Below are 25,878 nucleotides of genomic sequence, written 5' to 3'. Positions count from 1 at the left end.
GCGCAAAAACCAGGTCCCTAGGTCTAAGGTCAAGGTCACACTTAGAGGCCAAAGGATACAAGAATGAAAAATTCAAGAATGACTTTGTCCGGAGCATATCTTCTTCATGCATGGAAGGATTTTGATGTAGCTTGGCACAGTTGTTCACCATAATGAGAGGGAGTGTCCTGCGCAAGAACCAGGTCCCTAGGTCTAAGGTCAAGGTCACACTTAGAGGTCAAAGGATACAAGAATGAAAACTTTGTCCGGAGCATATCTTCTTCATGCATGAAAGGACTTTGATGTAGCTTGGCACAATTGTTCACCATCATGAGACGGAGTGTCTTGCGCAAAAACCAGGTCCCTAGGGGTAAGGTCAAGGTCACACTTAGAGGTCAAGGATACAAGAATGAAAACTTTGTCCGGAGCATTTCTTCTTCATGCATTGAGGGATTTTGATACAACTTGGCACAAATGTTCACAAGCATGAGACAGAGTGTCATGTGCAAGAACCAGGTCCCTAGGTCTAAGGTCAAGGTCACACTTAGAGGCCAAAGGTCAGATACAAGAATGACTTTGTCCGGAGCATTTCTACTTCATGCATGGAGGGATTTTGATGTAACTTGGCACAGTTGTACACCATCATGAGACGGAGTGTCATGCACTGGTCCCTTCTTTTGTTTTACTTCCCTTTGCTGTTACTATAAATAGCTTATATTGTAACTTTTTCATTACAAGTCGTAGGGAAAAATGAGACCAGTTTTCTGTAGTACAACATGCATGTTACATCCAATTCTGAGGTGTATTTTGAGCTATCTCTACCTGGTAAGGATTTTTGTGTGGACTTGTAATTTTTTTATTTTTTTTGTTGTTTTTTTTTCTCTTTAAGGATTAACTTCCCTTAGTTGTTACTATAAATAACTTACATTGTAACTTTTTTATAATTGACCATAGGGAAAAACCAAGACCACTTTTCTGTGGTACAACATTGATGTTACTTTCAAATTTTGGGTGTATTTTAAGGTATCTCTACCTGGTAAGGATTTTTTTTGTGGACTTAGAAAAATAAAAGAATTACAATAATTTCTAAAAAAAACAAACATTGTAAACAACTAGAAATTTAAAATTCCATTTGCAAATACAGGTGCTAGTGTAAAGAAATTTGCTGTGACGGGCATATATTGTGACATTCTGGCACCCTTGTTAATGAGTATATTTCACAGTCTGCTGCATGGAAAGATGTGAAGTTTTCAGGCAGCAGTGATTTCGTATCAACTGGTAGATGGTTTAGGAGGAAAGACATAGGTTTAGTTTTATTTTGATATGATGTAAATTCATAAACCAACACAGTTTTGTCAAAACATGTTTTGCTTTAATAAGCTTCTTCAGTTGACAATAAAATACACAATGATACATGAAATACGGAAATGAGCTTGCCGCACCAAATGGTCGTTGAAGTTTAGACGCCACAAATGTCTGATAAAAATGCATCATGAAATAAAATGTATATGTGTTCAATACTATACATTATTACACTATTTATAAATGTAAATAGTTATAGACATTATAATTTAGATAATACACGAACTCGTCGTATTATGAAGTCTTGTATGATTTCAAATCTTGGTCTTGTAGGGTCAAAAACTAGGTCACTTGTTAAAATCAAAGAAAAAGCTTGTTTACACTCTAGAGGCCACCTTTTTGCTCCAATCTTCACGAAACTTTGTCAGAATAATTGTTTTCATGCAATCATGGACGCGTTTTAATCTGGTTCATGTGGGGTCAAAAAGGTCAAATCAAAGAAAATGCTTGTTTGCTCTTTTTTGCACCAATCTTATTGAAAATTGGTCAGAATATTTGTCTCAAAATGAAACCTCGGATTGGTTAAAAATTGTTCCAGTTTGGTAAAAACTAGGTCACTAGGACAAATCGAAGAAAAATTTTGTTTACAATCTAGAGGCCACATTTTTGCTCCAATCTTCATAAAACTTAATCAGAATGTCTCCTTAAAAACTCGGAAAAGTTGGAAACCGGGTCATGTGGTGTCAAAAACTGGGTCACTAGGTCAAATATGTTTACACTGTTGTGGTGTGTTACCCTGGTTAGCAATCTAGGGCCATCATGGCCCTCTTGTTACTTAAAATACCTTCTCCAAAACTGCCTATCTGAATAACATCGAGTTTGATCTGTAGAATCCTGGCATGGTCTTCTCTCAAAATTGTTCAAATGGTTACAGCCGGACCCTTCTAGGGTCTGCTAGTGCTAACAATATAAATACTTAAAATGACTTCTTCTCATGAAAAGATGGATGGATCTTCATAAAACTTGATCTGTAGCATCATTATAATGTCCTCTCCCAAATTTGTCCAAGTGAATGCACTTGGCACCTTTTAGGGGCCATTAAAAGTAGCTATGCTTTTAAGTGACTTCTTTTCTTTAATGGCATGATAAATCTTCACTAAGCTTGATATGTAGCAAGTGTTTAAGGTCCACTCAGAATCTTACTCATTTGGGAGCACTTGGCACCTTTTAGGGGTCACCAGAGGTAAAAATAAAAATGCCCGCTCGCTTAGCTCAGTAGGTAGAGCGATGGTCTATGGATCACGGGGTCGTGAGTTCGATCCTCAGGCTGGGCGTATGTTCTCCTTGACTATTTTATAGACAACATTGTTTCTGAAATCATTAGTCCTCTACCTCTGATTCATGTGGGGAAGTTCGCAGTTACTTATGGAGAACAGGTTTATACTGGTACAGAATCCAGGAGCATTGGTTAGGTTAACTGCCCGCCGTTACATGACTGAAATACTGTTGAAAAACAGCGTTAAACCCAAAACAAACAAACAAACAAAAATAAAGATGCCATTAAATCACTTTTTTTCATGTACCACTTTCAAAGGAAAATCTTGTTAACACTTAGATTCCACATTTTTAAGTTTGAAACTCAGGAGAGTTGGTCAGAATGTTTGTCGTGATGACCTCTGGGTAAAGTTCGAATCTTGGTCTTGTGGGGTCAGAAACTAGGTCACCCGTTCAGATCAAAGAAAAAGCTTGTTAACACACTAGAAGTTTTTTGAAACTCGGTCAGAATGTTCATATAGATGATCACTAGGGCAAGTTTGAAACTTGGTCATGTGGGGTCAAAAATTAGGTCAGTAGGCCAGATCAAATGAAAATCTTGTTAACACTGTAGAGTCGACGGTTTAAGTTGAAACTCGTGAGAAATGGTCAAAATGTTTGTCTTGATGACCTCTAGGTCAGGTTCTAATCTAGGTCACCCAGTCAAATCAAAGGAAAAGATTGTTAACAATATATTGGAGGCTGCAGTTGTAACCCAATCTTTATGAAACTAAGTCAGGATGTTTATATAAATGATCTCTACATCAGTTTTGAAACTGGTTCATGTGGGATTAAAAACTAGGTTAGTAGACCAGGTCAAATGAAAATGTTTGTCTTTATGATTTCTAGGTAAAGTTCAAATCTTGGTTATGTGGGGTCAAAAACTAGGTCACATAGTCAGATCAAAGGAAAAACTTTTTAACAAGGCCAGAGTTATAATCCAATCTTAATGAAATTTAGTCAGAATGTTTGTCTTGATGATGTCTACTGTAGGTCAAGTTTTAAACTGGGTCATGTGGGGTTAAAAACTAGGTCAGTAGTTAGATCAGAGGAAAATCTTGTTAACACTCTAGAGTCTGTGATTTAAGTTTGAAACTCATGAGAATTGGTTAGAATGTTTGTCTTGATGACCTCTTGGCCAGGTTTGAAACTCTTGTCATGTTGGATTGAAAACTAGATCAATTGGTCAGATGAAAGGAAGAACATGTGAACACTGTATAGGCGACAGTTGTGACCCAGTCTTTATGAAACTTGGTCAGAATGTTTGTCTTGATGATCTCTAGGTCTGAAACTGGGTCATGTTGGGTCAGAAACTAGGTCAGTAGGCCAGATCAACTGTTGAGCGATATAGGGCCATGATGGCCCTCTTGTTCTCATAAACTGTTTGATTTGTCTTCATCAATTTTGTTCCTAAGCATCATAGAATCCTTTACCAAATTTATTTAAATGGGGGAATTTGATCCCTTTTAACAGAAAAAAATCATACTTTTAAACAATTTCTAATGAATCGCTGGATGGATCTTTATCCAACTTGGTATGTAGTGTCATCTTGAGTCATCAGTGTGAGCTTTTGTAATGTCCGTGGTGGGGTGTGCGTCATCCGTCCGTCAACAATTTAAAAAAAAATCTTAAAAGCTAATAAGCAGACTTACACCAAACTTCACAGGAATGATCATTATGTGCCCCCCTTACAAAATTGCTAAAAGAATTGAAATCCATTCAGAACTATGGTTACCATGGCAACTAAAAGGAAAATCTTCTTCTCAGAAACTGTTAGCTGGATTTCAAAAATATTTTGCAGAAATGATTTCTAGGTTACTTTCTACAAGAATTGCTTAAACCATTCAACTTTGTTAAAAGAAAACATGGCCGCCAGGTGGCAGGACTTATTTCCCTATATGGCTATATTGTAAATTTCAAAAATCTTCTTTTCTGAAACCTGAAGACCTAGAGCTTAGATATTTAGTATGTGGCACTGTCTAGTAGACTTTTACCAAGATTATTCAAGTTAAGAACCCAGGGTCAATATTGGTCCAGCCCAGAGTCCCTTAACTTGCATAAAGTTCTATAGGAAAAACATAAAAAAGTGTTCTACTCTGAAACCGTGAAACACAGAGCTTAGATATTTTACATGTGGCATTGTCAAGTGGTCCTTGACTAAGATTATTTAAATCATGACACAGGGTCCATTTAAAGCTCTGCCCCAGGGTCACATAGTTTTTATATGCATTATATAGGGAAATTTCTTAAAAAATCTGATCATATTTCCTGGACGCTGATCTATAATTACAAGATGACCACAAGTAATTAGGGGTCACTTGACTGTGACCTTGACCTCCTGATCTACTTTCTTGTTTTTAAGATACAGCCTTGAAAGTACATGTAGGATGACATATACAGTTTTGCATACCGATCTTAAAATTGACTCTGTGACCTACTGACCTACTAATATTTTGTCATCTGTTTGACATTTGAAACATAAGCTCATATAACTAAGAAGAGCGATCCAGGGTGATAATGACCCTCTTGTTTTTCAAATGGGGATGCTTGGCCCTATATATTGGCCACTAGAGGTAGAAATATAAATAAATGAAATGATTTCTCTTGTGGACAGCTTGAGATATCTTCATCAGACTTGGTTAATAGTATAGCAGTAAGATCATTTCCCATTTCAAATGGTTCTGCTTTGTCCCTTTAAGGGTCCACAGAGTTAAAAGATAGAAATGAAAATAAATAACTTCTTTTCCTAAAATTCGTTTTAATGATAACACATTTTTGGGCTGTCACAGGAAATTGTAGATGTTCACCAAACTTGATCAGAAGCAAGGTCAGATGGTACAGGTCCTCTTCAGGTGAACGACTTAGACCAGGTGAGCATCTTGTTAAAAAAAATCACTGATTGATTATATAAATAATTCTTATGATAATAAAAAGAATGTCAGTGTGTTTTTGAGTGATATGTCATCCAAAAATGTTAAACAATTAAGTTCTGCTCGGTAGTTACTTAGTGAAGTTGTCTCAAATGCACACGGCTTGAAATGTTCGCAGGCTATAAACTTTGATGCGAAATAGTGCAAGCTGATTGTATGGGATTGAAATCAACTGCATGTTTTTAGCTCACCTGTCACAAAGTGACAAGGTGAGCTTTTGTGATCGCGCGGTGTCCGTCGTCCGTCGTCCGTCCGTGCGTGCGTCCGTAAACTTTTGCTTGTGACCACTCTAGAGGTCACATTTTTCATGGGATCTTTATGAAAGTTGGTCAGAATGTTCATCTTGATGATATCTAGGTCAAGTTCGAAACTGGGTCACGTGCCATCAAAAACTAGGTCAGTAGGTCTAAAAATAGAAAAACCTTGTGACCTCTCTAGAGGCCATAATTTTCAATGGATCTTCATGAAAATTGGTCAGAATGTTCATCTTGATGATATCTAGGTCAAGTTCGAAACTTGGTCACGTGCGGTCAAAAACTAGGTCAGTAGGTCTAAAAATAGAAAAACCTTGTGACCTCTCTAGAGGCCATATATTTTTTAAGATCTTCATGAAAGTTGGTCAGAACGTTCACCTTGATGATATCTAGGTCAAGTTCGAAACTGGGTCACGTGCCGTCAAAAACAAGGTCAGTAGGTCAAATAATAGAAAAACCTTGTGACCTCTCTAAAGGCCATATTTTTCATGGGATCTTTATGAAAGTTGGTCTGAATGTTCATCTTGATGATATCTAGGTCAAGTTCGAAACTGGGTCACGTGCCATCAAAAACTAGGTCAGTAGGTCTAAAAATAGAGAAACCTTGTGACCTTTCTAGAGACCATATATTTCACAAGATCTTCATGAAAATAGGTCAGAATGTTCACCTTGATGATATCTAGGTCAAGTTCGAAACTGGGTCACGTACCTTCAAAAAATAGGTCAGTAGGTCAAAATAATAGAAAAACCTTGTGACCTCTCTAAAGGCCATATTTTTCATGGGATCTGTGTGAAAGTTGGTCTGAATGTTCATCTTGATGATATCTAGGTCAAGTTCGAAACTGGGTCACGTGCGGTCAAAAACTAGGTCAGTAGGTCTAAAAATAGGAAAACCTTGTGACCTCTCTAGAGGCCATATATATATCATGAAATCTTCATGAAAATTTGTCAGAATGTTCACCATGATGATATCTAGGTCAAGTTCAAAAGTGGGTCACATGCCGTCAAAAACTAGGTCAGTAGGTCTAAAAATAGAAAAACCTTGTGACCTCTCTAGAGGCCATATATTTTACAAGATCTTCATGAAAGTTGGTCAGAACGTTCACCTTGATGATATCTAGATCAAGTTTGAAACTGGGTCACGTGCCATCAAAAACTAGGTCAGTAGGTCAAATAATAGAAAAACCTTGTGACCTCTCTAAAGGCCATATTTTTCATGGGATCTGTATGAAAGTTGGTCTGAATGTTCATCTTGATGATATCTAGGTCAAGTTCGAAACTGGGTCACGTGCCATCAAAAACTAGGTCAGTAGGTCTAAAAATAGAAAAACCTTGTGACCTTTCTAGAGGCCATATATTTCACAAGATCTTCATGAAAATTGGTCAGAACGTTCACCTTGATGATATCTAGGTCAAGTTCGAAACTGGGTCACGTACCTTCAAAAACTAGGTCAGTAGGTCAAATAATAGAAAAACCTTGTGACCTCTCTAAAGGCCATATTTTTCATGGGATCTGTGTGAAAGTTGGTCTGAATGTTCATCTTGATGATATCTAGGTCAAGTTCGAAACTGGGTCACGTGCGGTCAAAAACTAGGTCAGTAGGTCTAAAAATAGAAAAACCTTGTGACCTCTCTAGAGGCCATATATTTCATGAAATCTTCATGAAAATTTGTCAGAATGTTCACCTTGATGATATCTAAGTCAAGTTCAAAAGTGGGTCACGTGCCATCAAAAACTAGGTCAGTAGGTCAAATAATAGAAAAACCTTGTGACCTCTCTAAAGGCCATATTTTTTAATGGATCTTCATGAAAGTTGGTCTGAATGTACATCTTGATGATATCTAGGTCAGATTCGAAACAGGGTCATGTTCGGTCAAAAACTAGGTCAGTAGGTCTAAAAATAGAAAAACCTTGTGACCTCTCTAGAGGCCATACTTGTGAATGGATCTCCATAAAAATTGGTCAGAATGTTCACCTTGATGATATCTAAGTCAAGTTCGAAAGTGGGTCACGTGCCATCAAAAAGTAGGTCAGTAGGTCAAATAATGAAAAAACGTTGTGACCTCTCTAGAGGCCATATTTTTCATGGGATCTGTATGAAAGTTGGTCTGAATGTTTATCTTGATGATATCTAGGTCAGGTTTGAAACTGGGTCAGCTGCGATCAAAAACTAGGTCAGTAGGTCTTGAAATAGAAAAACCTTGTGACCTCTCCAGAGGCCATACCCTTGAATGGATCTTCATGAAATTGGTCAGAATGTTCACCTTGATGATATCTAGGTCAAGTTTGAAACTGGGTCACGTGCCTTAAAAAACTAGGTCAATAGGTCAAATAATAGAAAAACCTTGTGACCTCTCTAGAGACCATATTTTTCAGTGGATCTTTATGAAAATTGGTCAGAATTTTTATCTTTATAATATCTAGGTCAAGTTCAAAACTGGGTCACATGAGCTCAAAAACTAGGTCACTATGTCAAATAATAGAAAAAACGACGTCATACTCAAAACTGGATCATGTGGGAAGAGGTGAGCGATTCAGGACCATCATGGTCCTCTTGTTTACGTTAATTATACCGTATAGTTACGGGATTCTTTTTCATTTATACAGACAGACTTACATGAAATACAGACATTGATTTGCTTATTATGTGACCGTACTGCTTGCATATACAAATTTGTTATGTTTCAGTCTTTATAGAGTGACATTACTTCAGTCTTAATGCGTAGAATTTGGTTATTTATATCTAATATGTAATTCAAATACGTACAAGAATTGAACACTAAATCAGTAATCTAATCTGACTAAAGTACATCTCCAATTAATGCTATGCACATTGGATCTGAAGACGTACTATTGATGGCCTCATTCTGACAACCCTCCTCCTAGCCAATCAGAGCCCTACTTACAACATTTTTTTTTAAATCTATATTTAGCCTGCGTTTTTAGCTCGACTTTTCGAAGAAAAAGGCAGAGCTATTGCACTCGCCCCGGTGTCGCCGTCGCCGTTGGTTAAAGTTTTTTATAAAGTCAAATATCTCTGTTACTATCAAAGCTTTTGACTTGAAACTTAATATATTATTTACTATCAAAGTCTACACCAGGAGAAACAATCCCCATAACTCTGATTTGAATTTTGACAGAATAATGAATTATGCCCCTTTTTAACTTAGAATTTTTGGTTAAAGTTTTTGATAAAGTCAAATATCTCTGTTACTATCAAAGCTATTGACTAGAAACTTAAAATACTTATTTACCATCAAAGTCTACACCAGGAGAAACAATCCCCATAACTCTGATTGAATTTTGACAGAATTATGCCCCTTTTTAACTTAGAATTTTTTGTTAAAATTTTTGATAAAGTCAGATATCTCTGTAACTATTAAAGCTTTTGACTTGAAACTCAAATAGTTATTTACTATCAAAGTCTACACCAGGAGACACAATTCTCATAACTCTGATTTGAATTTTGACAGAGTTATGTCCCTTTTTAACTTGGATTTTTTTTACTGGCAAAGCTCTAATTCAGAGTCAAGCACTGAGAAAAGTCGAGCGCGCTCTTATGGACAGCTCTTGTTCATATTTACAGTTCTTGTGATGACCACATCGCGACTTGCCTTCCTGTTTTGAGAGAAATCATATGTCACGGTGCGGATTTGGTCACGTAAGGTGACACACAGCCGATTAGCTCATTAGGTAGGGCATTAACCCAGTAAGCAAGGTGTCCCGGGGTTGAGCCCCGGACTGACTGCACCTTTTTCTCCCCATTTGACATTCAACACTATTTTGATGATTCAGCCAAATGCTTGTTAAAACAAGTCGTCTGATTGGTTCAAATAAAAAAAGCAATATCGGAAATCCAAAATATACAGAAGACGAATGTGAATGGGTCATTCTCAGATCTTCGTTTAGAAGATCAAGTACTTTAGTCAGATTGACTAAATCAGTAAACAGTAATGATAAGTTTAATTGGATTACACACTTCTCATATTTGTGGAGGTTTTTGCATTTTCTGTTGGAAACCTATATTACTGTACAAGTAACTTTGAAAGAGATTTCGTAAATTTTCTCTCTTTATTTTTCATCTATTGACTTTAGCTCACCTGTCACGTAATGACAGGGTGAGCTTTTGTGATTGTCCATCTGTCCATCCATTCACAATTTCCTTGTGAACACGATAGAGACTACATTTTGTATTTGATTTTTATCAAACTTGCACACAATTTGTTCGGGCATAGTATCTCGGTTCCTTTTGAAAATTGGGCAGATCCCGTCATGGGTTCAAGAAGTATGGCCCCTTAAAGGGTCAGAATTTGCTGTTTTTGGCTTTTGAACACGATAGAGACCACATTTCGCGATCAACTTTGATAAAACTTGCACCCAGCTTGTATTGGCATAATATCTCGATTCCTTTTGAAAACTGGCCAGATCCCATCATGGGTTCTAGAGTTATGGCTCCTTGAAGGGCCAAAATTTGCTATTTTTGGCTTATGAACATGATAGACAACATTTTGCAATCGACTGTAATCAAACTTGCATAAGTTGTATTGGCATAATATCTGGGTTCCTTCCGAAAACTGGTCAGATCCACTCATGGGTTCCAGAGTAAAGACCCCTTAAAGGTCCAAAATTTGCTATTTTGGGTTTTACAGCCATATAGATACTTCATTTACGGTTAGATTTGATACAAACTTGCAAAATATCTTCAACCTCAATAAATCTTGGATTCCATGATGAATCTGTTAGATCCAATCATACGTTCTGGAATAACAACCCCAGATTGACCCCTGAAAGAGCCAAAATTTGTTTATTTTTACCTTGTGAACACGACAGAAATGACATTTTATATTTTATTTTAACCACACTTACACAAAATTTAATTAAGTCACAATAAGATCTCGGTCAGATAAAAGGAAAAGCTTGTTGACACTCTTCAGGCCACATTTATGACCCTATCTTCCTGAAACTTGGTCAGCATGTTCATCTTGTTTAAACTGGGTCATATGGGTCAAATACTAGCTCACTCAGTCAAATTAAAGGAAAAGCTTGTTAACACTCGTTGTTCATTTGGTGTGCATGAAACTTCGTCAGAATGTTTGTCTGCATGAAATATCGAATAAATTTTTATCTGGGTCATGTGGGGTCAAAAACTAGGTCAGCAGGTCAAATTAAAGAATAAGCTTGTTTACACCCTAGGGGCACATTTTTTATTCTTCATAAAATCTGGTCAGAATGTTTGTTATCATGAAGTCTTAGACGATTTCAAATCTGGGTCACGTAGGGTATAAAAATAGGTCACTAGGTCAAATTATAGGAAAATGCTTGTTTACACTCAAGAGGCCACGTTTTTATGGTCCACTCTTAATGAAAATTTGTATATACTCTAGAGGTCACTTTTTGCTCCAGTCTTCCCGCTTTTTTCCAGCAATGAAACATACAATCTAAGATCTGCTGCTCATAATGACATAGTTATACCTAAATATCGTACAAATTATGGTAAAAAACCTTTTGTTACAATGGTGCAAATGTTTGGAATTCAATACCAAATGAAATTCGCTCCACATGTTCTCTAACATCTTTTAAAAAGAAATATAAAAAGTATATCTTGCAGTTGACTGCCTAAATAATCTCTTTGTTTATATCAGCTGAATTATAACTATGCCATTATGATATAATTGATTATTATAACTAACTGATTGCCTGAATGAAAATTGTATAAATGGATACTTAAAGACAATATCTATTTTTAGGGGTACTTGTCTAAGAATGAATGTGATATTAATAAGGATGAATGTGATATTAATTAGGTTATGTGAATTAGTGTAAATTGTATTTGAATGTTGTTGTTTTTCAGATGGCCACATTTAAAATTAAGATGTATCATTTGTACTTTGTACTGATCTATATATTCATGTGCTACCTTCTATAAAAAAGATGCTATTATTATTATTTATAATTTATTATTATTATTATTATTATAGGAAAAGTAATCTTTCGGTAAAAAAACGCTACATTTGTTACAATGTAAGGTAGATAGCTACAATAACCAGGAATCAGATTGCAGAATGTCACGACTACAAGTATATCTTGCACAATAAAGCAGTGAACCGTCGCGAAATCCGCCCCGTCAGGTCGATCAAAACGCATAATAATGGCATCCAAACGCTTTTTTTTTCTTCTCAATATTATTGGGTATTTTGAAAATGTCAACCATATACGTTAAACTTTACTACAATTGTAGACGGAAGTTAATGAAACTCGGCAAGGATATTCCTTGGATAGTATTCTATATAGATTTGTTAAAAACCCTTATATTCATATCTCGGGCTGCCAGTGCAACAGAAAGGAAGAACTCTGTGAATATCTTCTTGTCAGAAGATGTTTGCCTGATTGTAAAATACTTTCAAAAGATCATTTCAGCCTTCTAATTGTTGCGTTTCGTAACAAAATGTAATAACAAGATAGCGTGCAAGCAAATAGTTGAAACTTTGAAAGTGTTCTGGGTTGATTTTGAAAAATTCCACACAAAAGGATTCCTGTACCGCAAAATCTAAAAATAAGAACAATTTTCAAACAACCTCTTGGCCGATTGTTGTTCCTTTCATGATTCCGTACATATTTTTATATGTCTCTATGGAAAACTTTGAAAATCTTCTCTGCTAAATGAGCAGTGACACTCCGGTTAGCGGCATAGGGCCATCATGACCTTCTTGTTTTAGGATAATAGATCTAGTCGTCAAATTAAACGACGAGATGGCATTTTCACACAAATAGTGCACTACTGCGCAAAGCTTGCATGCATGTATACCTGCTTACATATTTATTTATTTTTTGGCCTAAATTCTCTAAGATTAACTAAGTAGAAAAGGGAGATCAATGCACATGTCTTGTCTTATCAGTTTTCAGTAGAGTTATCTGGTTAAAAATGGCGACTAAGGGGAGTACATCGGACGCATCGGATGAACTGTTTGACTATTTATGTTCTCCGTGTAACAAACAAGACAAGAATAGTGAGGCAGTGAAGTATTGTTTGGACTGTCAGGAGTACCTGTGTGTAACTTGTGTTAAAAGTCACAATAGTTTTTCTGTCCTAGCTGGGCATACATTGGTTGAAAGGTCAAAGTTTGGAAATGCAAGTAGAATAGACAGCAAGGAATTGCCGTCGGTGCCGACAGAGCGGTGCAAAGTTCACTCATTGAAGCTCGTGGACATGTACTGTGCTGATCATGACTCGGTTGGATGTCATGTCTGCTTTACGATCAATCATAAGTATGTCTACTTTCGTTTTCAAAATAAGGTCCTCTTATCCATCCTTTAAGTGTTATTTGATATCGAACACTTAAGGGTTAATGATAAAGGGCGAATATTTTCACATTTTCTGTTCTTTAATAAACTTTAATATCTGACCAATTTTATTTGTGCAGATCATGACTCATTCTGATGTCATGTCAGCTTTATTATGTCTACTTTCGTTTTCAAAATAGGGATGCAAAATAATTATTGATTTCAATAAGTCATAAATTTCTAAATCAATGTTTTACTTTAATCGTGACACACACACACAATATTCTTCAATGGGTAGAGACTTCAAAATTTTCGTTTAACTAATTTAAGCTGTAGTAAAAAAACTAACATTTTGTAAGTGTTGGCTACGATTTCATGCATTAACATGCACTTAAAACAAATTATTTAACTCTTAATTGCACTTGAAAACTATTTTATAGAACGTATATCACAGAAAATAAATGTAGCTGAGAACATTTTGCGGTTTGAAATCAAGATTCTGTCCTATATTTGATTAGATTATTGCTGTCAAACCTGTGTTAAGCAGCCAGCCTAGGAAACAAACACACTATGAATGATTAAAGCAGTTGGCTGCTTAAGACAAGTTGAAATTGGAACCATTTTAGAAGTTAGTTGACTGATTGTTTAAGGCAAGTGGTTGCTTAAAACAGGTGGCTACTAAGGCAGGCTCAGCTGTATAATATACTAAATCATTATTATTTTGCTTTCATTAGGCCATGTCAAGATATCCACTACATTCCCGAGTATGTTGAAAAGATTAAACAGGCTGAAAGTATCAGAAAGATGAATGATGAGATGGACAAAGCAATTTCTGAAATGGATAACTTGATGAAAAAGAAACAGAAAGATATCGAAGATAATGAGAAAACAAAGGCTGTCTTGTTAAAAGAAATCAAAACATTTAGGAAGGAAGTTAACGAAGCTTTAGATCGGCTGGAACAAGCTTCTATCGCTGAAGTAGAAGGGAAATGCGGTAAACAGGATCAAGAATTTCGAGAAGAAGTGAAGAATATACAGGATACTCTCGATAAACTTACTACATGTAAAGCCGAAATGGAATCATCACAGAGGAATCCTTCGCAACAGTTTGTTAATATGAAGAAATCCGAGAATATAATATCAGATATTAAAAAGGCCGGATCACGAACTGCAGATAAAGTGAAAGATAGTCTATTGTTTGAAAGAAATTCAGAGATACTGCATTTCCTTCAAAATCATGAGTCACTTGCAAAGAAGCCACTTCTAATGAAGCATGGGCTTTACGAAGCTCAAAGCAAGCAAAGCTACAATGTAAAGTTGAATGACGACGTCAGTACCTGTTGTATTTGGTCTTCTTGTATACTTGACTATGGTGATATTTTGTTAGCAGACTATACCAACAAGAAAATAAAACTTGTTACCCGTGAAACATATAAAGTACGAAATTCAATGAAGGTGTCTGCCAATCCTAGATCTGTTTGCAAGATAAGTAGTGTGGAAGCTGTGGTAAGTCTTTCAAACAAAACAGTGCAGTTTGTGTCTACCAAGAATGAGCTTGCTCCTACACGCTCCCTGAAGTTTGATCATGATTGTCGAGGTATTGCTGTCATGGATGGTCAACTTGTGATTTGTGAAGAAGGTAACAAAGCTTATATCTATACAATGAATGGAAGTCGTCTAAATATCATCCAGAAGGACACAAATGGAAATGATATATTTAGTCATATCCGTGAGGTTTGCGTAAGTGACAACGGTAGGACAATTCACGTCGTTGATAGTGATAGAGGTCCGGTAACTATAGACAGAGACTGTAATGTTGTCCGGAGATTTTGTGGTCAAGAACTGAACAGCGCCTGGGGAGTATGTACAGATGGAACCTGCAACGTGTTTGTGAGTGGTAAGTCTTCGAAAAATGTTGTACAACTAGGACCTGGTGGAAAGTTACTTGGAGAAGTTGTCACTAAAGCGCATGGTTTAGAAAGTCCACAGGCTGTGTGCTTTGATGCGGAAAGATGCAAGCTGTTTATATCAGATGGAAACGAGTGCAAGTGTTTCACGTTCAATAGACAATATTCTGATTTATGTGAACAAGAACTAACATTATACATACAAACATTTCGATTTACTAAAATATAATAATTTATGTACATAAGTTCTATGTTTTAATTCTAATCTATTGCTGAAGGTTGGTCTTTATTCAAAGAACTGATTCCATTGATTTTATGAGTCCATTTTTGAAAACTTTAGGAAATAAAATTTTCTGACTGAATCTATGTACTGTATATAAGTAAGGAAAACGTGAAAATTGGATATGATATTTGGTATAACATTATAGATATTTGTAAGTGTTCATCCTCTTGATCTGCTTGCAATCTTCAATGGAATATAACTCAGATGTATTTGCAATAAAGAAAGCTTCACAAAAAGTCAAATTCTATGCATATGCTAACAAATATACTTATGATAATGATTATACTTCGTGTTCTAGATTTTCAGGCAAAAATGTTAATATATCTGTAATGTGTTTACATTGAAAGGTTATGTATCTTGCCCATAAAACTGTAATAAATTGTAACATTTATACCCTCTCAATCTCAAGAATATGGTTATATTGTTTTGCTTTTGCTGATCTGTGCGGTTTGGTTTATGATTAGTATCGGGAAAATATTTGAGCCTTCAATGGATAATTGCTTGAGGTCAGTAGATAACCTCATCTGTTGGTCGAATGTCACGGCAGCAATAAATAGCTGGAGATCGTTTCATTCTACGTCCGTCAAACTTGATGTCAGGATTGTTCTATTATTTTGTTTAGGTCAAGATCACAGTGATATCATTAAAAAAAGTTCTCTTGTTACTGACTGTAAAACTTGATTTCATGATTTGTTAGGTTAGTACGTCAAGGTTGTAATGACAAAGTCCGATGAACAATATGAAAAAAATATTGGCTTAGGAGAGTAAAACACCGTAGGCAGACCACAATTGTTCGTAGGGTCAATAACGCAAGAACTGTTTTGCCTACGTCCATTAAACTGCTTTTTATGAATCAGTAGTTAAAAGGTCAAGATCACAAATGAACGAATTTACTGATGAACTTCAAAGGGTGATTACCTAAGACGTCAGTGGGTAATCGTCAAGGTGGTATAAATGACCTTGAAACTTTAAACGGATCTTACAGCAGCCATTTCCTGTGATGACTGTCTATGGGGAGTATATCACCGTAATATGTTGTGATCAGAGCGTCAACGGTCAATGCCTCAGTTGCAAAGTTGCAGTGAGAATGAAAATACCTTCTGATCAATAATTAAAGAACGTTTGAATCTTCGTAGGATAACTGACTATATTCCAAACATGGTTCATAGTAGCTGTCCAGACGGCAGAATGGATATTAAAGGTTTAGAGTTGTTAGCATGCCGGATTTAGTGGTGTTCAGCCTAGAGCGCCCGCTTTGATTGGCGGAAATCATTGATTCACTTCCTGGTTCCGTCATAATGTTACTTGTAGTTTCCTGGCTTGACACTCAGCATTAAGAGGATAGTTCTAGGACTGTACAGCAAGGTGTCGGTATAATTTGAAAAATAACACAATTAAGTCCTGTGACTGTCCTGCAAACATTCTAATTTTAATCAACATTTAAGATATTAGACCCTTAATAGAGTACCTCCTTTTGAAGAGTATTCAATTCCTACTATAAACCTACTTTGAATGAAAGAAAAATAGTCCTTACATACCAGAAATGACAGGACATCAAATCTGAAGTTATGATCAGTTGCACTACAAGATTTATCAGCTAAACATCGGAACACAACTTAATGTCCCATTCCCAGTTTATTACCTTAGGCTCATAATCACTTCTAATACTAAAGACGAGAGTTTGGAACTAAATGTACAAACTTTTGAAACTGATATCAAAGGAAAATCCACTCCCAGAGGCAACAGACCTGAACCGTTGCCTATTTTTGTTTTTAAGATATTCACTTGTTTCTTAAAATTCAATACTTAAGGTGATGTCACAATTTGAATTTCCAGTGAATAACTAAAAACACTACTGTGTGTACTGTTACACACGGAGCGTCTGTACTGTGTGTACTGTAACACACTGTACTGTGTGTACTGTAACACACAGAGGGCCTGTTCTGTGTGTACTGTTACACACTGTACTGTGTGTACCTTTAGTTTGTCTATTTATAAATCGTTCGTTGGGGTAGTACAAGCTGTTTGTCGATTATTGATAAAACCAAGGGAATATTAAAGTATAGATTTATCTATTTGACCTAGTGTTACACGGAAGTTTAAACTTTTACAAAATGGCGACCAAGGGGAGTACAACAGATGCGTCGGATGAATTGTTTGACTTTATATGTTCTCCATGCAACAAGAAAGACAGGAATAGCGAGGCCGTGAAGTACTGTGTGGACTGTCAGGAGTATCTCTGTGTACCTTGTGTTGAAAGTCACAATAGTTTTTCTGTCCTAGCTGGACATATCTTAGTTGAAAGGTCAAAGTTTGGAAATGCAAGTAGAACAGACAAAAAGGACTTACCGTCGGTGCCGACTGAAAGATGCAAAGTTCACTCATTGAAGCTCGTGGACATGTACTGTGCTGATCATGACACGGTTGGATGCCATGTCTGCTTTACGATCTGTCATAAGTACGTCTACTTTCGTTTTTAAAATAAGATTCTCTTATCTATCTTTTAAAAGTAATTAGATATCGAACACTTAATAAAGGGTTGATAAAGGGCAAATATTTTCATATTTTCTGTTCTTTAATAAACTTGAATCTGACATCTAACCAATGCTATTGTGCAGATAATTACTCTTTCGGATGTCATGTCTGCTTTATTAAGTCTACTTTCGTTTTCAAAATAGGGATGAAAAATTATTATTCAATTCAATTTTCATTTTAAATAAATGTTTGACTTTAATAGTGACAAATATATAACATTCTTAAATGGGGAGATACTTCAGATTTTTCTTTTTGTTTTGGGAACTTAACTAAACTGGACTGTAGCAATAAAAGATCATTTTGTATGTGTTGACAATGATTTCGTGCATTTACGTGTACATAAAACACATTATTTAACTTGTAATTGCACTTGATAAACTTAATAACTATTTTTGATAGAACGTATATCACAGAAAATTACTGGAGCTGAAAACATTTCGCTAATTTGAATCAAAATATTGTCCCATGTTTTAATTATATTATTACTGTAAAACCTGTATTAAGCAGCCAGCCAAGGGAGCATACAAAATATGAATGATTAATGCAGGTGGCTGCTTAAGACAAGTTGAAATTGGAACCGTTTTAGAAATAAGTTGGCTGTGTAAGGCAAGTGGTTGTTTAACGCAGGCGTCAGCTAAAGCAGATTCAGCGGTATAATATACTAAATACTATTATTTTGTTTTCATTAGGCCATGTCGAGATATCCACTACATTCCCGAATATGTTGAAACGACTAAACAGACGGAAAATACCCGGAAGATAAATGATGAAATGGACAAAGCAATTTCCGAGATGGATAACTTGATGAAAAAGAAACAGAAGGATATTAAAGATAACAGGAAAACAAAAGCTACCTTTTTGCAAGAAATCAAAGCATTTAGGAAAGAAATCAACGAAGCTTTAGATCGACTGGAACATGCTTCTGTCGCTGAAGTAGAAGGGAATTGCGGTAAACAGGATCAAGAATTTCGAGAAGAATTGAAGAATATACAGAATACTATTGACAAACTTACTACATGTAAAGCTGAAATAGTATCATCACAGAGGAACCCTTCGCAACAGTTTGTTAATATGAAGATATCCGAGAATATAATATCAGATATTAAAAAGGCCGGATTACCATCGACAGATAAACCGAAAGGTAGTCTATCGTTCGAAAGAAATTCAAAGATACTGCATTTCCTTCAAAATCATGAGTCACTTGCAAAGAAACCAGTTCCAATGAAGCGCGGGCTTCACGAAGTTCAAAGAAAGCAAAGCTACAATGTAAAGTTGAATGACGACGTCAGTACCTGTAATATCTGGTCTTCTTGTGTACTTGACTCAGGCGATATTTTGTTAGCAGACTGTAGAAACAAGAAAATAAAACTGTTTGACTGTGAAACTTATAAAGTACGAAATTCAGTAAAGATGTCTGCCGCGCCTCGATCTGTGTGCAATATTAGTCGTGCGGAAGCCGCTGTAAGTCTTTCAAACAAAACAGTACAGTTTTTGTCTACCAAGAATGAGCTTGTGCCTACACGCTCCCTGAAGTTCGATCATGATTGTCGAGGTATTGCTGTCATGGATGGTCAACTTGTGATTTCTGAAAATGATAACAAAGCCTATTTCTATACAATGAATGGAAGTCGTCTAAATATCATACAGAAAGACACAACCGGAAATTATATATTTACTCATATCCGTGAGATTTTCGTGAGTGACGACGGTAAAATGATACACGTGGTTGATAGTGATAGAGGTATGGTTACTGTAGATAGAGACGGTAATGTGATCTGGAGATATTCCGGTCAAGAGCTGAAGAGCGCCTGGGGAGTATGTACAGATGGAAACTGTAACGTGTTTGTGAGTGGTGAGTCTTCGAAAAATGTTGTACAACTAGGACCTGATGGGAAGTTACTTGGAGAAGTTGTCACTAAAGCGCATGGTTTAGAATGTCCACAGACTGTATGCTTTGATGCGAAAAGATGCAAGCTGTTTGTATCAGATGGAAACGAGCTGCAAGTGTTTCACGTTCAATAGACAATATTCTGATTTATGCAAATAAGAACTAACATTATTATTATTATTATTATTATTATTATTATTATTACACCAGATTTATATAGCGCCCTTTTCATGATAAACACGTTCAAAGGCGCTTTACATATAGCATACGCAGCCACACAGGGCGCGAAATTCATCCTCTACTAGCAAGCCCCCAGAAGAGATAGAGAGAAATCCTTTTTAGATACAGGCCTGTCCGGCTAACTTAGCTTAACTCTTTGCGAATAGGCAGTCTGGTTCTTTAACGTGCTCGGTGTATAGCACCGATACACGCGATACATACAAACCTTTCGATTTACTAAAATATAACTATTTATGTACATAAGTTCTATGATTTAATTCTAATATATTGCTGAAGGTTTGGTCTTTATTCACAGAACTGATTCGATTGTTTTTTATGAGTCCATTTTTGAACAATTTAGGAAATTTTTTTTTTTTGCCTGAATCTATATACTGTATATAAGTAAGGAAAACGTGAAAATTGGATTTGATATTTGGTATAACATTATAGATATTTTAAGTGTTCATCCTCTTGATCTGCTTGCATTCTTCAATGGAATATAACTCAGATGTATTAAATACTGATTTATTTTTTTCACAAACGTCATTTTCAGAAAACCTAATTAATATAAAGAATCTACCGAAAACTAGATATTGTCCAAAAATTGATTAATAAGAATTTCATATAACTCTTTTGCAATAAAGAAAGCTTCACAAAAAGTCATATTCTATGCATATGCTAACATATGTACTTCTGATAATGATTATACTTTGTGCTTTAGATTTTCAGGCAAAAGTGTTAATATATCTGTAATGTGTTTACATTGAAAGGTTATGTAATCTTGCCTATAAAACTGGAATAAATTATAACATTTGACAGCTTCCAATATAATTCAATACTTTCCCATCAAGTTCTTTAATCAGGGCCGGTTATAAAGGATTTTACACCTCACTTTGTGGTGTTATTTTCATACTACTCGGAAAAGTCACTCTAGAGTGTGAGTGTCCAAGAAAAAATCAAGATAATTTTCTCTTATCTTTTTAGTTTTTATTTCACAAACTATTTTAAAGGGAGGAATATTCCTCCCTTTCGACAGCATGACTTTTCACAAATATTGTGCATAATATATCACATTGAATGTAAAGGGTGGAACGTTCCTCCCTTCTGCAAAATTTGAGAATTCATGTAGATTCTGTTTTACATAAAAAGGGAGAAATATTCCTCCCTTTTGAATGCATGTTTATAAACAGTCTACCTATAATGCAAAGGGTGGAACGTTCCTCCCTTTCACAAACAAATTGTTTTTATACAAACATAAGTTGACACGTTTTACCATAAAAAGTTTAAAAATTTACACGTTTTGTAACAAATAAAATCTATAGTTTACTAATTGAAAGGGTGGAACGTTCCTCCCTTTCTTAAAAGTCATGCCTACCTATCTAAATTAAAGGGAGGAATATTCCTCCCTTTCAAAAGCACAATTTTTCTTAAAATGCATACCAATGGAAAAGGGTGGAACGCTCCTCCCTTCTGCAAAACTTAAGAAATATTGTATGTATACCAATGAAAAGGGTGGAACGTTCCTCCCTTCTGCAGATCTTAACAAATTAATTTTATACCCTCCCAATCTCAAGAATATGGGGATATTGTTATGATTTTGCTGATCTGTGCGGTTTGGTGTATGATTAGTATCAGGAAAATATTTGAGCCTCCAATGGATAATTGCTTGAGGTCAGTAGATAATCTCATCTGTGGGTCGAATGTCAAGGCAGCAATAAATAGCTGGAGATCGTTTCATTCTACGTCCGTCTAACGTCAAGATCACAGTGATATCATTAAAAAAGTTATCTTGTCACTGACTGTAAAACTATAGGATGTTTGTCATTGGTCAGTAGATGACCCCTATAATTTGTTAGGTCAGTATTTGAAGGTTGTAATGACAAAGTCCAATGAATAATGTGAAAAGGTATTGGCTTAGGACAGTAAAACACTGTAGGCATACCACAATTGTTCGTAGGGTCAATAACTCAAGACCTGTAATGCCTATGTCCATTAAACTGCTTTTTGTGGATCAGTGGTTAAAATGTCAATATCACAATGAACGAATTTACTGATGAACTTCAAAGGGTGATTACCTAAGACGTCGGTGGGTAATCGTCAAGGTGGTATAAATGACCTTGAAACTTTAAACGGATCTTACAGCAGCCATTTCCTGTGATGACTGTCTATGAGGAGTAAATCACCGTAATATGTTGTGATCAGAGTGTCAAAGGTCAATGCCTCAGTTGCAAAGTTGCAGTGAGAATGAAAATACCTTCTGATCAATAATTAAAGAACGTTTGAATCTTCGTAGGATAACTGACTATATTCCAAACATGGTTCATAGTAGCTGTCCAGACGGCAGAATGGATATTAAAGGTTTAGGGTTGTTAGCATGCCTCAGATGACGTAGGAACTTTGGAAATTCAGTTAAAAGTTCAATTTAATAAAATCATGTTTATTGTTCATTATCCGATGCGAAAAGGAACCTCTTTCGGTGTTCTGGATTGTGGAGTGCTCGTGGTGACGTCACCAATCACGTGATAATTTTTTGGCGCCAGTTCTTTTATTGCATTATAGATATAGCGGTTAGAAGTGGAAATTCTCCAGCGGTGCAGAAATGTCCGAGAAATTCATCTTGATCCATAGACCAAAACATTACACCGGTAATACCACGATTGCAGGCAAACCTCACCTAAAGTACAAATGCCTTAAATTAAAACGCAAGAACATAAAAAGTAGGTCATAAACTAAAACAGCAAAAGCTTTAAACGGATATACAAGATCTATACATTATTTGGTTTTATATATTTATAACAGAAACTGCTCATAGCCGTATTGTAACCTCACAGCGAAAGATTTTAGATACTGGCAATACTGATTGTCGAATAAATTTCGTCCTGGTGACATTGTTTATACGCCATTTTACAGTCACCAATAATTGTTGTATTCACAATCGCATGATACGCAATCTTAAAAAAGTTGTAAATGACGATATGACGTTTCTCTTCAATAAATATTTGTTGAAACTTACAAAAACTGGTTTGAAAATTAAGGCATTGCAGTAAAAAGGGTCACAGAATTGAATTATGTGCAAGTAATAGTCCTTTCAATGCAGTTTCCGAAAAGGTATAAGTAACAGTTACGACCATTTATTTCTGGGACGCCGTTAAAGGAAAATTAAATGGCTAGATTTGATTTAGTTATGGACGTCATTTTGACATTAAAGATCATCCTATTAAAACATTCTAAGCAAATTTATTCATTCATTCATATGTATTACGGTGGCTGATATCTACTCTTTCCTTCTGATGTGCGTTAGCACCAGCACACGAACACGCCATAACGAACAACTGGCACACCAACACGCCAAAACGACCAACTAGGAGGACAATACAACAAATACCGTATTTGACGAATCGGTGCAGTTATTACTCGTTTTAGTGGTTGGCGCGTTTGATCAGACACCTTACACATATTGTATTAATTGGACCCAGATCTAAACGATCACATTTCTATTACATGCAGAAATATGTCTTCCATTACTTTGATTCAATGTTGTTATATTTCCTGGTTCTTTGGGATCATAGAGTCAATTCAAGTTATTTGTATATCAGAGTGCGTACCTCTTATAGCGGATAAAACCTGTGCTTAGTGGGGGAGGGGTGTGAGAAGTGCTGCACATTTAATAACCTTTCATGAACAGTGTCAATCACGCTACGTTCTAACATCCAAATTGTCTTCTTGTAGATATGATTGAAAATACCAAAAAGCTTAACGATTAAATGGACCTTGAATCAAAATTACATGAAAACTGTAATAAAATTTGAGATATTGCTTCCACAGGACTAAATTCGCGTATTTTTAGAATGGGGGTGACCTCCTGTACGAAATTTTACAGCTGTAAAATACCTGTATTTTTGTTCAAATGAAGAGGTTGTTTTAGAGTTTTTTTTCCTAGGACAGTTGTCGTGGTCAAAGTACACAACAGTTAAGACCTTTAAGCCAAAACATGCACATCTCCGCAAAGAATGCATGTGTTTGTAACTACCCTATACGTTTAGTTTGCTAATTCTTGACCAGATCAAAGACAAGACCGGTACATCTCTGTTACTTACGCAAGGGAGACAAATGCACATGGGCTTGTTTCATAAATTTATCTAGATTTCATTTCAAGATATTCAAGAACTTGGCCCATGAATATGGGCATCAGCAAACACATGTACCTAGAACAAAGCGTATACATGTAATAATACATAGCAGATACAAATGTTCTATAACATCTTACTGTAGGTTTTGAACGGAATATATGCATACCTGACATAACTCGAGAATTTCTGACTAGCACCAAATAAACAGATTTTTTTTCATAGAGTAACATACATAACTTTTTGTGTAAATAATGCAAGCGTCAAGAGAAGAGTTTTATCAGAACCTTGAAACAAGCATTCAAAATTGTTATTATTTGAAATCTGGTAATGAATTTGAATGTATTTCTGTCTATCCAAATTAAAAAATAGAACAATCGCTCATCACCCAAGTGAGCATTATTATACAAGTGACATATGTCCTCTCATCATGGACAATATTCAAAAATGTATCCTTTTCAATAGGCAACTTATTATTGCGGCATCTGAAATGGCATAAAGGTAACGCAAGATTTGATGGTAATTATTTTATACTGGTCCTTTAATCTAAGCATAACAATATTACAAACATGAAGTGGCGAAGGAACTGACTGGTTAATCCAGTATTCTGGAAATCCAAGTTGTTCTAATGCATCCGTAACAGATGAAATCCAAGGGCAACAATATACACCACGAATATGAAGCGGATACATTTATTTTTAGCTCACCTGTCACAAAGTGACAAGGTGAGCTTTTGTGATCGCGCAGCGTCCGTCGTCCGTGCGTCCGTCCGTTAGTGCGTTAGTCCGTCCGTAAACTTTTGCTTGTGATCACTCTAGAGGTCACATTTTTCATGAGGTCTTTATGAAAATTGGTCAGAATGTTCATCTTGATGATATCTAGGTCAAGTTCGAAACTTGATCACGTGCGGTCAAAAACTAGGTCAGTAGGTCTAAAAATAGAAAAACCTTGTGACCTCTCTAGAGGCCATACTTTTGAATGGATTTTCATGAAAATTAGTCAGATTGTTCACCTTGATGATATCTAGGTCAAATTCGAAACTGGGCCATGTGCCGTCAATAACTAGGTCAGTAGGTCAAATAATAAAAAAACTTGTGACCTCTCTAGAGGCCATATTTTTCAATGGGTCTTCATGAAAATTGGTCAGATTTTTTATCTTGATGATATCTAGGTCAGATTCAAAACTGGGTCACATGAGCTCAAAAACTAGGTCACTATGTCAAATAATAGAAAAAACGACGTCATACTCAGTTCAAAACTGGGTCATGTGGGGACAGGTGAGCGATTCAGGACCATCATGGTCCTCTTGTTACAGTATATGGCTGATCTTATCTGGTTTACTTTCAATAACCATGCACTACACCCTCGGGACCAGAAGAAAATTCCGGTGTTTTGGAAGTTTCCGGTACTTGGAAGTACGGAGTGTTTTGGACAAACCCAACTGCATACCATTAATAGTTCTCTGTGATTTAGAGCAAGTTCAAACTCGCAAATTATTTACATTTTGTCCTGTAGGAATAGTTAATAGTTCAATTTTACGATATTTCTACATTGTCTTAAGTCATTTTAATATTAAATGAAAATGATGAAAATTTCGTAAAATGTCGTGATTTAAAAAGGTTAACTCCTTTTTTTGTAAACATACCTACATCTAGCTTTAAAGTTGCGACAGTTTGAGAAACAGTTTGACCATTTTACGTGTTGGCAAAGGGTTGACAGAAGGCGAGCACTTTTTTAAAAATATTTTTCGATGGATATCAAGTACTAAATTATCAGTCGTAATAATGACTCATTGCTTTAATATGTCTGCTTTTGTATTGAAAATAACTATTTATATATAAACAATTGTTTGCCTTTA

At 35.8% G+C, this 25,878-nt stretch overlaps 2 protein-coding genes across 2 annotated transcripts in view; both read left to right on the top strand.

Annotated features, from left to right (window-relative positions):
- Positions 1 to 12,681: 12,681 nt before the first annotated feature.
- Positions 12,682 to 25,878, top strand: part of LOC123543277 (E3 ubiquitin-protein ligase TRIM71-like) — a 201,560-nt gene continuing 188,363 nt past the window's right edge. Inside the window, exons 1-2 of the mRNA XM_053527634.1 lie at positions 12,682 to 13,046; positions 13,796 to 15,903. Coding sequence (XP_053383609.1) covers positions 12,703 to 13,046; positions 13,796 to 15,197 — 1,746 coding nt within the window. The 5' untranslated portion in view covers positions 12,682 to 12,702 and the 3' untranslated portion in view covers positions 15,198 to 15,903. The remainder of the gene's footprint in view (positions 13,047 to 13,795; positions 15,904 to 25,878) is intronic.
- Positions 17,156 to 20,703, top strand: LOC123537334 (E3 ubiquitin-protein ligase TRIM56-like). The gene is made up of 2 exons (XM_053527636.1): positions 17,156 to 17,709; positions 18,476 to 20,703. The coding sequence occupies exons 1-2, from the start codon at positions 17,366 to 17,368 to the stop codon at positions 19,806 to 19,808; spliced, it is 1,677 nt and encodes a 558-aa protein (XP_053383611.1). The 5' UTR covers positions 17,156 to 17,365; the 3' UTR covers positions 19,809 to 20,703.

Source organism: Mercenaria mercenaria, chromosome 17, assembly GCF_021730395.1.
Source record: "Mercenaria mercenaria strain notata chromosome 17, MADL_Memer_1, whole genome shotgun sequence".
In the NCBI taxonomy this organism is placed as follows: domain Eukaryota; kingdom Metazoa; phylum Mollusca; class Bivalvia; order Venerida; family Veneridae; genus Mercenaria; species Mercenaria mercenaria.
Note: the sequence above shows the minus strand (reverse complement) of the source record. Positions and strands in the feature narration are given on the sequence as shown.

Coding starts and splice junctions, on each gene's coding strand:
- LOC123537334 (XM_053527636.1), top strand. CDS start 17,366: ATGGCGACCAAGGGGAGTACAACAGATGCGTCGGATGAATTGTTTGAC. Junction 17,710..18,475: donor TGCTTTACGATCTGTCATAA/GTACGTCTACTT, acceptor TGTTTTCATTAG/GCCATGTCGAGATATCCACT.